Source organism: Microcaecilia unicolor, chromosome 10, assembly GCF_901765095.1.
Source record: "Microcaecilia unicolor chromosome 10, aMicUni1.1, whole genome shotgun sequence".
In the NCBI taxonomy this organism is placed as follows: domain Eukaryota; kingdom Metazoa; phylum Chordata; class Amphibia; order Gymnophiona; family Siphonopidae; genus Microcaecilia; species Microcaecilia unicolor.
The window spans coordinates 90,471,442-90,489,456 of NC_044040.1; the positions used below are offsets into that span (position 1 = coordinate 90,471,442).

General features: G+C 47.4%; 1 protein-coding gene across 2 annotated transcripts in view; it reads left to right on the forward strand.

The window, feature by feature from the left end:
* Positions 1 to 17,634, forward strand: part of AGK (acylglycerol kinase) — a 731,903-nt gene extending 714,269 nt beyond the window's left edge. Inside the window, exons 16-17 of one of the 2 annotated variants that reach the window (XM_030216389.1) lie at positions 16,472 to 16,680; positions 17,594 to 17,634. In XM_030216389.1, the coding sequence (XP_030072249.1) occupies positions 16,472 to 16,651 (180 nt within the window). In that variant the 3' untranslated portion in view covers positions 16,652 to 16,680; positions 17,594 to 17,634. Of the gene's footprint in view, positions 1 to 16,471; positions 16,967 to 17,593 lie in introns of those variants that run through there. The other variant, XM_030216388.1, reaches the window with a different exon arrangement.
* Positions 17,635 to 18,015: the final 381 nt, after the last annotated feature.

The following is an 18,015-nucleotide window of genomic DNA, read 5'->3' on the forward strand; positions in this document are numbered from 1 at the left end:
CAAAGGCCTTTGCTAGTGAAGTTTCCGATTGGAGGGGCTGCCGTGGACGTCACCCCATCAGTGAGAACAATCAGCCTGCTGTCCTCGGAGAATACCTTCTACAGGTATGTAGCATTCGCTCTACAGCAAGATGATCTGAATGGGAATATTGTTAATGTGCCCAGGGATTGCCTGAAAAGAAATAGAAAAATGCCAAGGTGAAAGTTAGCCTTTATTTATTTGTGAAGACCCTGGCCCCGGGTGCCCCAGCTGGAATCAGGCCTGGATTTATGTGTAATTTAAACTGTGTTGAAAAAGCCTGTTAAGACATGTGGAAATAATTGCCCATGTTTCGAGTCTGTGACAGGAATAGATTGCTACTTTGCTTGTTAAACTATGAAGCATTTCTTTTGACTTACAACAGTGGTTCCCAAACTTTTTCGGTTCAAGGCACCCTTAGTGTCTGAGAATTTTTTTGCGGCACTCCCCCCTCCACCAACACAAAGGTCTCCACCGCACCCCCCTCCCCACACACACACACTACACATCAGTATCTCTCCCTTCCCTCCACCCCTATATCCAACATTTCTCCCCTCTCCATGCAGCATCTCACCCTCCCCTCAACCCTCATATACAAGATTTCACCCCTTCCTCCCCCTCCAACTCATGTCCAATACTTATGCCCCTCATTTCTCCTGCAGCATCTCTCTTTCCCTCGCAGGTTGCAATCTAGTTCATGTTTAATATGGGATAAACTGTCAAAATAAGAAAATAAATAGTTAGAAACTCTGAATGTTGAGCACCTGATTCTCATTACGATGTCTGTTTTAGTGGCCCTTTACCAGGAGAAAAAAATCTCTGCATATATATTAACACATGCTAGGGTGTCCCTATAACCAGCCCCACCAAATGACACACTGATTATGATTTATAACAAATTACTACTCTACCTATAAAAAGGTTTTACTTTCTCTAGTGCATCCGTATGCTGCACAAGCTGGCTGGCATGTTTGAAAGTATAAATGAGATTAAATAAAAATGCTACCAATAATTAAGCAGCAGCTCATATCCGATCCTCCAGACTGGCTCCCTCCACCCTCCATAAGTACATAAGCACTGCCATGCTGGGAAAAGACCAAAGGTCCATCAAGCCCAGCACTCCGTCTCCGACAGCGGCCAATCCATTCCAGACTCCCTCTTTCTGCGGTTCTTCCAGCACCGTCCTCTCTGGTGGTGCCACGGGTTCCTCTCTCCCGATGATCTGCTCTCTCTAACTCTGAGAGCAGATCAGGAGAGGACCCGCTTCCAGAAGCACTGTCCATTTGGTGTCTGTCTCCTCGCTGCGGCCGGGGCCCGGCACAGCCAAGAGTCAAAGGCCAGGTGGAGAAGCCGCAGTCAAAAGGGCCGGGGGGCACAGAGACTGGCACTGCCGGCGATGAGTGGAGAGAGACTCACCCGCAGTCACTCTCAGACAGAAAAGGCACGCAAGCACACACTCGGTCGCGGCACAATTAATTTTTTTTAAGCAGTGCTGGTACACGTTGGTAGGAACAGGCTGCTTCACCCAATCCCAGGGGCCTTCCTTCAGCATGTCCCACCCCTGAGGGCTGAAGAAAGGCCCCAGGATTGGCTGAAACAGCCTATTCCTGCCGATCTGTACCTGCATTGCTTAAAAAAAATTAATGGTGCTGTACCGGCAGTACAAGAGGCAAGGAGGTGCAGGGGGCAAAAACTGAGCAAAGGCGCTTGCCTGTTAACCTCCCATCTGCCCCTCGTCACCCCAGTGAGTTCGCCGTGGCGCACAGTTTTGGAAATGCTAGGTTAGAGTATGGGACTTATAGATGAATTGTTGCTTTGTTGGGCAGGGAAATGATGCTACCTAATATTTTTTATAAGTGTACCTTATGGAGCAGCTAACTTTATGAAACTTAACACCTATGAAAACAATAGTTTTTCTTAATTGGTTGATGCATAATCCGTGTATGATTCTTAGCTAAATGGACTAGCAAGTGGATACTTTTGCTTTTTAAGTGGTCATACCTAGATGTTTCTGGGGCTATATGTTCTTATAAGGTCATGTATTATAGTGTTGTATCACAACCTGCAAAGAATCCTCATTGCTTTTAGGACCAGTTTGGCTACTGGAGATGTGCTATACTTTGAGCTCAGAAAAAATCACTGATGATGATCTTCGTTGCTTAGTGCAGGCCTAATGAATAACATATTTTCAGGTTAGAATGAAAGCTTTTCATTTCTCATGGCCCAAAGCCAAGGTAAATCCTTTCTTTTAATACAGTCAGACCTTAAATAAAAACTGAGTTGGGGAGATGGGAGGGAAGTCTGTGAAATGCAGAAGAGAGTTACGAAATTTAAAAAAAAGTGGGAACAAAAAAGTGTGAGAGAATGCAAATCTCTAGGGAAGTTTGGAGAACTGAAATGTTTGTTTCTTCAGCTGCTAGAGTTTAGGAGAATTACGATGGCTGCATCTGAAGCTAGTATGACAGTAAGCAGATATGGTCAATCTATAACCCATTTAACTGTCTTGGAGGATAGACTTTGCTCAACCAGCTCAATATTGATGCTTGGGTTAGGGAGAGAGTATTAATGATGAAATTTTTCTTTTATTTATTTTGGAGAACTTGATAATGCACAGTGTGCCAATAGGCATCCAGTGATTTAGATGTGGTATTCTATGGTACTAAGCAGCAGTAGAACAATATTCAGCCAAAGTGGGGTAATGTAAGGCTGGACCCCATCTTGCATCAGCTGTGTTTTTAATTCACTCTCCTGCTAGCCATGCTGTTACCAAAAGTGTGGTTTGGAGTGGGCATGGGGTACAGCATTCCGAAGCGTTGCAAGTGCTAATGCTGAACTGATCTCCCTCCCCCTCCCCCTCCCCTACTTACCCGTTACATACGTATCATAACCAGACATACTTATGTTCTTATTTTCCTTCCTCTTTTCTCAAGCATCTTTTTCTATTTGAAAGCATAACCCCCTTCCCTTTGTTACCTCTAACTCTTTGCACTTACTTCCCTTAGCTCCATAGGCGGTCGGTGGACCAACTGTTTGGGGAGGCTAAAGGGGGCGGGGTTGGGGGTGGAGCTTAAATCCATAATTGTTTGATAACACACAGAAAAAATAAATAAAAATAAGTCACAATACCTTTTATTAATTTTAGATATTAGATATGTATCATATGTCAAAGGATAAAGTGATTGCTCAAAGCATATACTAACCACAATCGCTCAACTGCAAAACATTATGCACAACTTTGTGCAAAAACACACTCAGAACCTTACGGTACCATAAATATTACACTGGGCAGAACCTAATACACCAATATACCATCCATACGGAAAATGCAGACCGTCAACAATATGAAACAAGGGATCATGTAGAGCCACAAAACACCCTAATTCATGTTTAATGTGGGATAAAATGCCATAAGTAAGTAAATAAATATAAACTTTTAATGTTGAGCACCTGATCTGAAACTAGCAACTTCCAGTAGTGGTGAAAATCTGTTCTTTCGGCTCAGCCTGTCCTTAAAGATCTAGTGAATAGAAAATGCCTACACGCACTAGTGAAACTACGCCCCTGAAGGGCCAAAGACGAATACCAGGACTCATCGAAGTAGGAAGAAAGCAGTTTTTTGTGAAAAGCCTCTCTGCAGCTGCAGCAGCAGGCGTACCCTCCCCTCCCCCCCCCCCCCCCCCCCCCCATCCTTCTTTTTAATTAAAATTAAACTAGCACTTCTGTGGCTCATCGAAGTAGGAAGAAAGCAGTTTTTTGTGAAAAGCCTCTCTGCAGCTGCTGCTGCTGCAGCAGCAGGCATACCTCCCCCCCCCCCCCCCCCCATCCTATCCTGCTTTTTAATTAAAATGAAACTAGCGCTTCTGTGGCAAAGGTCGCTGAGCACAAGAGACACTATGCCACCAACCCTGGCACGACACAGAAAGATAGCGCCGGCACGACAGAGATGCACCTTAGCCACTGCGGAAGCGTTCACCACATCACTACAGCATCATCACCAGGGAGGAGAGGAAATCGGCAGTCTGCCGCTCAGTGCTGAGCCCGGCCGTCCACTGCAAGCAGAATGTTCGTGTCGTCCCCCACCCGCCGGTTCAGTTCGCGACTCTTAGATTCTTTCTGCTCCAGCCGCCGGCATTAGAAGCAGCAGCAGGCTCCAGCCTTCCCTCGCATGGTTCTGCCCTCGCGGAAACAGGAAATACGTCAGAAGAGGGCGGAGCCATGCGAGGGAAGGCTGGAGCCTGCTGCTGCTTCTAATGACGGTGTCGCCTGCCAATATTTTAAGGTAGGGCGAGGCATAGGAGCCAACTTTTCAAAATGATTGGGGGTGCTGAAACTTTTTTTTTTTTTACAGGCAGTGCGTTCCCCCCCCCCCCCCCCCCCTCCAATACCTTAAAATCCTGTCTGCTGCAGTCTTCACCTGGGCAGTGGCAGCACCACTCAAAGGCTGCCTGCAACCTGCACCAGGACTTCTTCCCTGAACAGTCCCACCCCTCAGTCCCCCTGTACTGTGCAAATATAAAGAGATGCAAATTTCAAAAACTGACATATTTCAATCACTATACTATAGGTTAACAAATAAAACAAAAAATGGAAAATATGATATCATTTTAGTGGACTAAATAAATTTTTCAATTAGCTTTCAAAGGCCAAAACCTCTTTCCTCAGGTCAGGACAGTATACTGCTGTTATGGTATTCTGCTCTGACATAAGAAAGGAGGGTTTGGTCTCCAAACATTAGTCAAAAGCGTATTAAAATTAGTCCAGTAAACATGTCACCTTACTTCCATTTTCTGTATTTATTAACAAAGCTACCACACTACTTTATCCCAGTGGCGTAGCCAGAAGTCAATTTTTGGGTGGGCCAACAGGCTGGATGGGTGGGCACTAGACAGTGGTGTGCTGGTAAATGTTTAACAACAGGCTCTCTCCCCGGTCCACCTCTGCACCCCCCCCCCCCCCATCCACCTGTGCACCTCTCCTCAAAATTGCAGAGCTGGCTATAGCCGGGGAGAGAGCCTGGGGGGGGGGGGGGGGGGCAATGCATTACTGTCTCCAGGAAAAAAAAATTAAATGATCCCAGGTTCCAATTTAATTCATGTTTAATGTGGGATAAAATGCCATAAATAAGTAAATAAATATAAACTTTTAATGTTGAGCACTTGATTCTCAAAGTGGACATATTCCAAACACTATAATGAAAATAAAATGATTTTTTTTCTACCTTTGTTGTCTGGTGACTGTTTTTCTGATCATGCTGGCCCAGTATCCGATTCTGCTGCTATCTGTCCTCTTAACTCCGTTTCCAGGGCTTCCTTTCCATTTATTTGTTTACTTTCCGCCTTTCTTCTTCATTTCTTGTCCTACATCCATAAGTAAAAGCTGGGTCCTCCGCAAACTTGACTGTCCAGTGGATCCAGCTTTTGCCTATTTTCTTCATCCATGTGCAGTTTTTCTACTCTCTTCCTTTTCTGTTATCTCATCTCCTTCCTCACTCCTCCCTCCCCCTCCATGTCCAGCAACCCTCCTCTCCCCCCTACCCTCCCCTCCATCCACCCATGTCCAGCAACCCTCCTCTCCTCTTCCCTCCATCCAGCAACCCTCCTCTCCCCTTCTTCCACCATGTCTAGCAACCCTTCTCTCCCCTTCCCTCCATCCAGCAACCCTCCTCTCTCCTTCTTCCACCATGTCCAGCAACCCTCCTCTCCCCTTCTTCCACCATGTCCAGCAACCCTCCTCTCCCCTTCCCTCCATCCAGCAACCCTCCTCTCCCCTTCTTCCACCATGTCCAGCAACCCTCCTCTCCCCTTCTTCCACCATATCCAGCAACCCTCCTCTCCCCTTCTTCCACCATGTCCAGCAACCCTCCTCTCCCCTTCCCTCCATCCAGCAACCCTCCTCTCCCCTTCTTCCACCATGTCCAGCAACCCTCCTCTCCCCTTCTTCCACCATATCCAGCAACCCTCCTCTCCCCTTCTTCCACCATGTGCAGCAACCCTCCTCTCCCGTCTGCCCTGTTTCCTTCCTCCCCCCCCCCCCCCCCCGTACCTTTAAATATTATAGTTTTGCTGGAGTCGCAGGCAGCCGGCATTGAAGACATCGGCAGGCTTACGCCGGTTCCAGCAGCCTTCCCTCTTCCCTCGTTGCAAGTCGGATGATGGCTCCGCCCTCGTAGATACAGGAAATACGTCAGAAGAGGGCGGAGCCATCATCCGACTTGCAACGAGGGAAGAGGGAAGGCTGCTGGAACCGGCGTAAGCCTGCCGATGTCTTCAATGCCGGCTGCCCGCGACTCCAGCAAAACTGTAATATTTAAAGGTACGGCGGGCGGCGGCGGGGCAGTGGTGGGCTGGTACGGGGCGCCTATGCTGCCGTGAGAGAGAGGGAGGCAGATGCGGGATCGGAGCTCAGCCTGCTCCCTCCGCTCCGCTGCCTCCACTGCTGGGTGGGCCTGAACCAAAACTCAGGCCCACCCGTGGCTACGCCCCTGCTTTATCCTAAACTAAAAATAAAATTCATTTTTTCCTACCTTTGTGGTCTGGCCGTTTACTGTTTCTAATTGTGTTGGTCCCAGTCTCTTGTTTCTTCTTTCCTCGATCTTTAACTTTCCCCCCTTTCCATCCAGCATCTGACCCCTCTTTTTCTCCTTTCCATCATCTGCCCCCTCTCTTCCCTCTTTCCATCCAGCGTCTATTTTCTCCATCCATGTGTAGTTTTTCTCCTCTTTTCCCTTTCCCTCATCTGTCAGTATGCACCTCCTTCCTCTTTCTTCACTCCCCTCCATCCATATGCAACTCCTTCCTCTCTCTTCCCTCTCCTCCATCCATGTCCACCATTTTCCTCTCTCTCCACCCCTCCCATCCATGTGCATTTCACTTCCTCTCTTCCCTCCCCTCCATCCATGTCCAGCATTTTTCCTCTCTCCCCTCCATCCATGTGCATCTCCTCCTGTCTTCCCTCCCCTCCATCCATGTCCAGCATTTCTCCTTTCTCCCTGCCATCTATGTATATTTCCTCCTGTCCTCCCTTCCCTCCATCCATGTCCAGCATTTCTCCTCTCCCCTCCATGTGCATCTACTTCCTGTCTTTCCTCCACTCCATGTCCAGCATTTTTCCTGCCCTCCCCTGCATCCATGTACAGCAACTCTCACCTCTCCCCTGCCCTCCCCTGCGTCCATGTTCAGCGATTTCTCCCCTCTTCCCTGCCCCCTCCCCTGCATCCATGTTCAGCGATTTCTCCCCTCTTCCCTGCATCCATGTTAAGCGCTTTCTCCCCTCTTTTTATTATTTATTATTTGTTACATTTGTATCCCACATTTTCCCACCTTTTCGCAGGCTCAATGTGGCTTACATATTACTGTTAACGGTGTTAGCCGATTCCGGTCTGAACAAATACATGGTATGAATGAATACAAAGTGATATTGTGGTAGAATGAGGTACATGTATGGTAGGTACAATTGGGGGGAACTTAGAGAGGGAAAGGGGAAGAAGAATCAGGTAATGTCCGTTACGGTCTTTGGTTACATTGTGTCGCAAGTGTCCAGGTATTTTTATGTTGGGTCGGTGGGGTATGCTCTTCTGAACAGGTCTGTCTTTATTTCATCCTGCATTTCCTCCACAGTATTTTTTTAACTGTTACTATACCACTTATAATGAAGGCTGCTGACCATTTTAGTAACCAGAGTCTGGATGGACCCCATCTGGTTTTTACCTTTTTTTAAAAGGAACTTCACACAATACTCCATGTAAAGTCTTACTAAAAACTTTTACCATCTCCTCCTGTTTTCTGCTTGCTACCCCTGACCATTTATACCTAAGCATTATCTTATCTACTTGCTTAGCCACTTAAACTCATCAGATATTATCACCCATAGATCCTGCTCATTCGTACACAATGCTTCATCCCATGTACTGCACCGAAAACCTGAATTCAAGAACCTGCATTTTTTTAGGATTAAGTCTTAGCAGCCAAAATCAAGACTGTCAAGCTTCACTTGACCTCCATTAGTACATTACCCATGCCTTCCATGACGTTACAGATCTTGGTATCATCTGCAAAAGAAAACCTTCCTCATATTGCTTACGAAAAGAACAAGCTAAGGACAGATCTTTCATCTTTGAACCCATGATACTAGCCTCCTATTTCAGAAAATGCAGAATTGGTTTCATTGGCAAGTTATCATTATGCCTGAGATTAGAAATCCCTGCCAGCTTCCTTTCCAGGGGTGCCCGTGAGAAGGAAAGAAAAGTCTAGGGTGATATTTATTCAAGAAAAGGATTAACATCCACGGAAGACAGCTGAAGTTGGGAGCAATCTTCAGAGTATCCCTCCCCACGCTTGTGAAATCTTCCCTTTAGGGTGAGGAAAGTTTAACTCTGTGGATAGAGCAGCCACCTCTCCGTCATTCTTAACAGCACCAACTCCCAGCAAGCAAGCCCAAAACCTTTCAAACGCAGAAAGGCTCACATCTCCAGCCCAAACGACAACCCCCACCCCCCCCAAAAAGCTTTCTGTCAGTCCTGCAAAACTAGTGAGCGTCCCTCTATCCACAACAAGGAAAACTCATGCAGAAAACATCCACGGAGGCCCGCAGAAAAACCGGCTAATACATTTTACCTTTCTGAACTGCACTGCAGTGAAAGAAGCAGAGTACAGCCGGCTCCATCTTCAGCAGCTTTCTCCTTCCCTCTCAGCGTCCCACCCTTGCGTAAACAGGAAATGAGGGCGGGACCACCACAGCTGAGAGGGAAGGAGAAAGCTGCTGAAGACGGAGCCGGCTGTACTCTGTTTCTTTCACTGCAGTGCAGTTCAGAAAGGTAAAATGAGTTTAAGCGCTGGCTCAGCGGCAGGAAGGCAAGGAGGACAGGTTTGAAAAATATTGGGGGTGCTACAGCACCCACAGCACCCACGGAGTCGGCGCCTATGGGGCGAGGGCAGGAAGGGAACGAGGGTGGGCAGCAGACGTGACGTGAGATGATTGACGACGGGAGGTGGGGAGCGGGGGGAGGCTAGGAAATGGCAGCTGAGGGCAGACGGGGAAGTCTGCAGCTCGCGGGGTGGGGGCAGCAGTTGGGCTGGGGAGGCTTAGCCTCCCCAAGCCTCTTATACCGGGCGCCTATGCTTAGCTCCTTTCTCTTTTCCAAGGTGTTCTTTCCCAGTGATTGTTTTCTTCAGACGTGTTACAGATGAGAGTTAGAAGAAGCATTGCTAAGCAAAATATTCTTTTTTTCACAGCTGTTTAGTTCATTCTGCTCACAAGAACAAGCCACAACAGCTCAAAAGTGTCCTTCATATTATGAGAGGGAAGATGAGAAGAGAGGCAGGGGTGTGGCTGGCCTTGATTGTGCTACTTCCTTTGGGTAGTCTTTCACTGCAGCTAGCAATATGCCAGCTATTCCTCTGCCTATTGGCAGATCTGTATAGGAGCCAATGCTTTACCATATCTTGATTACAGCAGAGCACTGGTATAGCTGTATCAGTTATCTGTGCCACTGCTACTTAATAGGAGATATAAATTTTGATTCCCACCTCTGCTACTCAGACTGGGTAGGAGCATAGTAGAGAATGACATGTTGATGGGGACACGTGGTAATTCTTCAAAACATTTTTCTATTATCGCGTGTCATTCTCTACTATGCTCCTACCCGGTCTAAGGATTGAGCAGCAAGGGTGAGAATCAAAATTTTAATCTTCTACTAAGTAGCAGTGGCATGGGTAATTGAGATGCCACTACACCAGTGTACACTAGTGCCCTGCTGTAATCAAAAACATGGAAAAGCATTGGCTCCTATAAAAAGCTTTGCTCCCAAGGTTAACATTTTTTTTAACTGCATTACCAGGGCCCTGCTTTAATCAAGGCATGCATGGTAACCAAAACAACCCTTGCTCCTGCAGTTAAAAAAAAACAAACCCAAAACAAAAAAAACAAACAAACGAATACATTTGTTATCTGCTAGTTTTGAAATGCAACTGAATTATTTGATAGCTCATGATTAATAGTAAATCCTCCTCCCTTTCCCCTACCTCTTCCATCCTCCTTCCTTGCCCATCTTACCTATCCACATAAACGACCACCTCTTTACTTACTATATTACAGCTGCAACATTCTATATTCCTTTGTCAACCTGATTTACTATGTAAGCCGCATTGAACCTGCTAATGAATGGGAAAGTGTGGGGTATAAATGTTACAAATAAATAAATAAATATGTATTTTTATTGTTAAACTTCCTGGTTTGGCGTAGAGTTTATTTGGGGAAACTCTGTGGCAAATTTTTATCAGTGTAATACCTTGCTCTGCCACCAGGGGGCTTGCAATAGAGACAAAGAGGAGTGTTGCTGGACACAGGAGGGGATAGGGACAAAAAGCTGTGATGATGGATATGGGGATGATTACAGGGGAGATGCTGGACATGGAAGCATAGGGACACAGAAAAGGGAGATGCTGAACATGGGGAGTGATGGAAGATGGATGGTAAGCATGGAGAGAGAAGAAATATCAAATGGATAGGAGACCCTGGTGAGTGAGTTAAGAGAGCACAGAGAGAAATAGGAGCCAGCACCTGAGACCAACATGATTTTAAAACTAAAATAACGAAAGAGAGAAAAAAATAATTTTATTTTGTATTTTGTGATCATGTTAGATTTGAAATGTGTATCCTGTCAGACCTGGTGTTAGACATGACTGGGTCCCAGGGCAGAAATTTGGAAGGGGACCCCGGAGTCCCCTAGCAGGCTGTGCCTTCAGCTTCCAGCAGGCTTATGGCTCTCTGGCCAGGGGGCAGTTGCCCAACTTGCATTCCCCTAACACCATCCCTGGCATGTGCAATCTTTATATTGTGCACAGTATAGGAGGAAGTGCATCTCTTTCTATTTCTTTAGTGTTGTACTACATGCACGGTGTGGCTTCTTGAGATTTTGGTTAAATTTATTTTTATTATTTTTAGTCAGCTGTTCTGTGTGTGTGACAAAGGTATTCTGTTAGCATGAATAGCATTCTAGTAATTTGGCTTGTTCAGTTTTCTCGATAGTAGAAGGGATGTGTGTGGGGGGGGGGGAGTTGGGGATTTTGTTAATCCTTCTTCTGTATTATTGTTTGTGATTTATAAATGACAGTTACAGAATATTGTTGTCTTTTATCTACTATAATAAAAAGCACCTCCAACGTTCTGAAGCTGACTCCGTGGGAGTGAAAGGGTTTGTAGGGTTTGTGCTGCCTGTAATGCTGTATCCATCTCCTGTCCTGATGTTCGCGTGCTTCCTGGTTCAACACAAGCAGCAGTGACCAACCACACGATAGTAGCATGAGGCACACCAACGTATCCCCAGTCCGCACCCAACGTCGCCGGCATCAACACTGCCAGTACTGCCGCCGCTACCACCCCCTGCAAGCCACTCGCCGCCTCCCTGACAAACCCCCTCCTAGACATACGACGCCCTCCCCCCTGGGTCCGCAGCCGTAGCTGCAAACACACTCTGAGACACACCCTCAGTCCACACCCAACGTCGCTGGTATCCCGGTACTGCCGCCGCTACCACCCCCCTGCAAGCCACTCGCCGCCTCCCTGACAACCCCCCTCCCAGACACACGACGCCCTCCCCCCCTGGGTCCGCAGCCATAGCTGCAAACACGCTCTGAGACACACGCCCCCCCCTCCCCACATAGGAAAGGAAGGACCCCTCTCGAGTCGCCGCTGGACCCCGTCCCCCGCCCAGAGCCCCCCTCACCCAACCTCCTCCCCGATGAACACCCACCGCAGCCACACGCTCCCCGTCCCGCCGCCCTCCCTCTCATCTCCGAGACCCCTCCCTCCCAGTTCCAGGGTTCCCCCTACCTCCCAGTTCCAGGGTTGTCGTCCCTCCCTTCCTCCCTTCCAGTTCCAGGCCCCCTCCCTCCGATGTTTAAAAGTCATCTTCGCTTACCAAGTCAGGGTTACGGCGGCCGGCAACAGTGGTAGAACGCGTGCAGGCTTGGCCCTTTTCTCTCTCTCAGCTGTGGTCCCAGCCTCATTTCCTGTTTCCGCAAGGGCGGGACCACAGCTGAGAAAGAGAGAGACTTGGTAAGTGAAAGATGACTTTTAAAAATTGGAGGGAAGGGGCCTGGAACTGGGAGGTGGGGGGAACCTGGAACTCGGAGGGAGAGAAGGAGGCAACGATCTTGGAGGGAGGGGATGACCCTGGAACTTGGAGGAAGAACCTGGAACTCGGAGGGAGGGATGACCCTGGAACTTGGAGGGAGGGCGACCCTGGAATTTGGAGGGAGGGAGGGAGATGACCCTGGAACTCAGAGGGAGGCGGATGACCCTTGAACTCGGAGGGAGGGGGGATGACGACCCTGGAACTTGGAGGGAGGGAGGGGGGACGACCCTGGAACTGGGAGGGAAGGGGGGATGACCCCGGAACTCAGAAGGGGGGCGCCCCTGACACACACTCTCAATCTCACATACGCACTCTCTCTCTCACACACACGCTCGCACCCAGTCTCACTCACTCTCTGTCACACACACATGCTCGCATATTCACTTTCTCTCTTTCACACTCCCAAACATACACACTCAGAGGAAAACCTTGCTAGTGCCCATTTCATTTGTGTCAGAAACGGGCCTTTTTTACTAGTATGATAATAAAACTATTTAAATATAAAATTCGTAACTGTTACAGGCTTCTATAACCACAGCAGTCCAGGCATTGACAACTACTACTACTATTTAACATTTATAGAGCGCTACTAGGGTTACGCAGTGCTGTACAATAAACAAAGAATGATGGTCCCTGCTCAAAGGAGCTTACAATCTAGAGGACAAGACGGACAAGGAGAGCAGACAAGCAATAATTGGAGTAGACAATCAATAGTTGGAACAGTCTAGGTTACTAGGTACAATGTTAGGTTCCGAAAGCGACATTGAAGAGATGGGTTTTGAGTAGAGATTTGAAGATGGACAGTGAGAGTGCTTGGCGTATGGGCACAGGGAGTCTATTCCAGGCATAGAGTGAGGCGAGGCAGAAAGGGCGGAGCCTGGAATTGGCGGTGGTGGAGAAGGGTACCGAGAGGAGGGATTTGCCTTGTGATCGGAGGCTACGGGTAGGGGCATACGGGGAGATGAGGGTGGAGAGGTAGTGAGGGGCTGCAGAATGAGAGCATTTGTAGGTTAGTAGGAGGAGCTTGAATTGTATGCGGTGTCTGATCGGAAGCCAGTGAAGAGACTTGAGGAGGGGGGTGATGTGCGCATATCGGTTTTGGCGGAAGATAAGACGCGCAGCCAAGTTCTGAACAGATTAAAGGGGGGATAGATGGTTAAGTGGGAGGCCAGTGAGGAGCAGATTGCAGTAGTCAAGGCGAGAGGAAATGAGAGCGTGGATAAGAGTACGGGTGGTGTGTTCAGAGAGGAAGGGGCAAATTTTGTTGATGTTGTAGAGAAAGAAGCGACAGGTCTTGGCTGTCTGCTGGATATGGGCAGAGAAGGAGAGGGAGGAGTCGAAGATGACTCCAAGGTTGCGGGCAGATGAGACGGGAAGGATGAGGGTGCCATCGACTGAGATAGAGAGTGGAGGGAGAGGAGAAGTGGGTTTAGGTGGGAAGACAATGAGCTCAGTCTTGGCCATGTTCAGTTTCAGGTGGCGGTTAGACATCCAGGCAGCGATGTCAGATAAGCAGGCTGATACTTTGGCCTGGGTTTCTGCGGTGATGTCTGGTGTGGAGAGATAAAGCTGAGTGTCATCGGCATAAAGATGATATTGGAAACCATGAGAGGAGATCAGTGAGCCCAGGGAAGAGGTGTAGATTGAAAAAAGAAGGGGCCCAAGGACAGATCCTTGAGGAACCCCAACAGAGAGCGGGATGGGAGTGGAGGAAGAGCCAAGAGAGTGTACTCTGAAGGTGCGGTTGGAGAGATAAGAGGAGAACCAGGAGAGGACAGAGCCCTGGAACCCAAGTGAAGATAGTGCGTCAAGAAGTAGATTATGATTAACAGTATCAGCTGCGGCGGATAGGTCAAGGAGGATGAGGATGGAGTAGTGACCTTTGGATTTTGCAAGGAACAGGTCATTACAGACTTTAGTAAGAGCCGTTTCTGTCAAGTGTAAAGGGCGAAAACCGGACTGAAGCGGGTCAAGGATGGCATGAGAGGAGAGAAAATCGAGGCAGCGGCTGTGAACGGCGCGTTCAAGTATCTTGGAGAGGAAGGGTAGGAGGGAGATGGGGCGATAGTTTGAAGGACAGGTAGGGTCAAGTGAAGGTTTCTTGAGGAGCGGTGTGACAACAGCATGCTTGAATGAGTCGGGGACAGTTGCAGTGGAGAGAGATAGGTTGAGGATATTACAGATGGGGGGGGGGTGACAGTGGGAGAGATGGTGTTAAGTAAATTGGTGGGGATGGGATCAGAGGAACAGGTGGTGCATTTCGAGGAGGAGAGAAGTTGGGCTGTTTTCTCTTCGGTGATATCAGTAAAAGAGGAGAAGGAGGCTTGGGTTGGATAGTTGAGGGAGTGGGTTAAAGGGTGAAGAGGAGGAGGTGGCTTGGTAGCGAATTCAAGGTTGATCTTTTGCACCTTGTCGCGGAAGTAATCGGCTAGACATTGAGGAGAGAGTGAGGGGGGGTGGGAGCGGAGGGCACTTTGAGGAGGGCGTTAAGGGTGGCGAAGAGGCGACGAGGGTTGGAGCTAAAAGAATTAGTCAGGTGGGTGTAGTATTCCTGTTTGGCAAGGAATAGGGAGGACTGGAAGGAGGATAGCATGAATTTGTAATGACAGAAGTCACTTTGGGTGCGAGATTTCCTCCAGAGGCGTTCAGCCGATCGTGCGCAGGAGCGAGGGTATCGGATGCAAGGGGTCAGCCAGGGCTGAGGATTAGTATGTCGTATGGGATGGGAGATGGATGGTGCAAGGGTATCCAGGGCAGAGGAGAGAGAGGCATTGTAAGTAGAGACAGCCTTGTCAACAGATTCGGAGGACATGATGGATGGATGGGAGATTTGAGAGGAAAGGGTGGGAGGGTCGACAGCCTGGAGATTTCTGGAAGTGGTGGTTAGTAGGACTGCGGGGGAGGGTGATGAAGTGTGAAGGTGATCAGGTGATGATCTGAGAGAGGAAGAGCAAAGGTGCAGAAATCGGAGGGTGAGCAGGAAGAGGAGAGGACGAGGTCGAGACAATGGCCAGAGCGGTGAGTAGGGGTGGTTGAGCTCAGTTGGAGGTTGAAGGAGGATATCAGAGTGAGGAATTGGGAAGCGTAAGAGTCGGATGGGTCGTCAGCGTGTATATTAAAGTCACCAAGAATGAGGGACGAAGATGAGGGTTCAAGAAAAACTGAGAGCCAGGCATCGAAATCAGTGAGGAAGGAGGGGAGGGACTTGTCGGGGTGGGGCGGTAAATGACTGCAACTCTGAGTGGCAGTGTGTAGAAAAGACGGATGGAGTGCACTTCGAAGGAGGAGAAGCAGTAGGACTGCGGTAGGAGGAGGGGTTGAAAGCTACAAGAGGGCGAGAGTAGAACCCCAACGCCTCCACCACGGCCATCAGGGCGGGGAGTGTTGGAGAAGAGAGAACCTCCGTGGCAAAGGGCAGCGACTGATGCAGAGTTGTCAGGAGTGAGCCAGGTTTCAGTTAGGGCGAGTAGCTGAAGGGAACGAGAGATGACAAGCTTGTTGTTGCAGAGGGGAGGGGAGCTACAAATGAAGACCCACAGCCCTGTAAATTTAAAGGGGCTAGTTTCAATTCACCTGAAGGCCTAAAGGAGAAAGAATATGCTGGGCCAAAAAAACTATACTGAGAATTAAAGGTGAGGCAATAACTTTAGACAAAAACAAATCAGGTATTTGAAAAGACATTTTACATTGGTTGTACAGACAAGCCTTTTCACAATGAGCCACTGCTACTAATTAAACTGTATTTTCTTTGATTTATTTATTGTTGATGTTTAGTCACTTTGTTTTTGTATTTTTTTTTAACCATGCCTAGTCATGCGGTTTTGGCATGTACTTAATAAGGGATCAAATCTGTGCCTTTGAAATGAGCAAGTAGCCTGGAAACCCTTGCAATATTCTACCTTGGGTTAATACTGTTACTGAATTTTATACCAGTTACTGAAGCTGTCATCCCTTTAACAGTTTGAAGGACACACCTAATCAGTCATGTTTCCAGGATACCCTACAATTAGTGCATGCAAATTTATCTCATGCATATTAATTGTGGATATTCTGAAAGCCTGACTGGCTAAGTGTGTCTCAAGCAAAAGGAAGCGAACTCCTGCTCTAACATCAAAGAAAATGGGCCTAGCTCTGTAGCATTCATCACAAAACACATTTTAAAGGGCTACAAATCTTGAGTTAGCTAAATTCTGTTCTATGCTGTATAGATTGCATTTACTTAAATTCCAATAGAAAAAAAAACTTGAATTGGGTCTTTTAAATAAAAGCTGTAATGTAGTGAAGCTTTTGGCTTAATTATATATGACTTTCCTCACACAGGGCACCGAGGGTTTCTTCAGTATTGATGATGAGGAATATGAAGCCATGTCTGTGGAGGTGACATTACTACCCCATAAGTTACAGTTCCTGTGTGATTCCAAGAAAAAGCAGGAGCTACTACAACTTGAAGAGAATCCATGTCCAACTGCCACAGCCTCTAACGAGCAGCCTTACAGATGAGGAAACTTACCTTGCTTTTTGTAGAAGATGTATGTGCTCTGCTGGGGGTGTAGTCCAGCATAGTGGTTTCCAATCAGGGCTTTGCAGAGTTTGTGGGGGATGAGGAGAAGAAATACCACACCTACCCAGCCTATGGCCATAAAGCAAGCAGCATGCCTGTATTTTCCTCATCTTTGTATATGAAGTGTAAATAGCACACAGCTTGCTGCTGGTCAGGAAACATGCCTACTGATTAATTTTTGGTTCTAAGTCAGTTCCCATCTGGACAATTCCCACTGAACCAATTCCCACCCATAACCCCCCCAAAAATACAAAATTCACAAGTCAAGTAATCTCCCTCCCTTTTCCAGGTCGTTTGAGGGAGGGGGGCCAGTAACCCCTCACAACATTATCTTTTACACCTCCCTTTCCCCTTCCAGGTGTGAAGTTCATGTGTAGGGAGGCAATACCCCTCAGGTTTCAATCTAATTTATGTTTAATCTGGGATCTAAATGTCATAAATAAGTAAATACATAAATAAATACAAACTGCAGTTCATGTGGGGGGGGGCAGTGCCCCCCCAAACTAGAATTCAACCTAATTCAGACCCTCAAAATGACACACTGAAAAAGAAAATAAAGCACTGACTTATGGGACCCAATATAAGAAAGAAGCTATGGTCAGTAAAAAAAAAAAAAAAAAAAAAAGGCTAGGGAGGGTGGGAGTCCTTGGTGGGAATGGTCCTAGGCCGGAATTGGTGGGTGGGAACTCGCCTGATACGTTAATTTTATATCATGTTTTAAAGTGCTTTATCTTTACTCTTTCATTCTATTTTCTACTGTTGCTGCTGCCCCTGGGAACTATTCTGCATGCTTCCAGCACCAACACCAGCATCCGCTCCAGTCATAGCAGCCAACTTTTCAAAATGATTGGGGGTGCTGAAACGTTTTTTTTTTTTAACAGGTGGTGCATTTCCTCCCCCGGTACCTTAACATCCTGTCTGCTGCAGTCTTCACCTGGGCAGTGGCAGCACCACTCAAAGGCTGCCTGCAACCTACACTAGGACTTCTTCCCTGAACAGTCCAACCCCTCAGTCCCCCTATACTGTGCAAATATAAGGAGATGCAAATTTCAAAAACATGATATATTTCAATCACTGTACTATAGGTTAACAAATAAAACAAAAAATGGAAAATATGATATTTTATTGGACTAAATACATTTTTCAGTTAGCTTTCAGAGGCCAAAACCTCTTTCCTCAGGTCAGGACAGTATACTGCTGTTACGGTATTCTGTTCTGACATGGGAAAGGAGGGTTTGGTCTCCAAACATTAGTCAAAAATGTATTAAAATGAGTCCAATAAAGATATTAACTTAGTTTCATT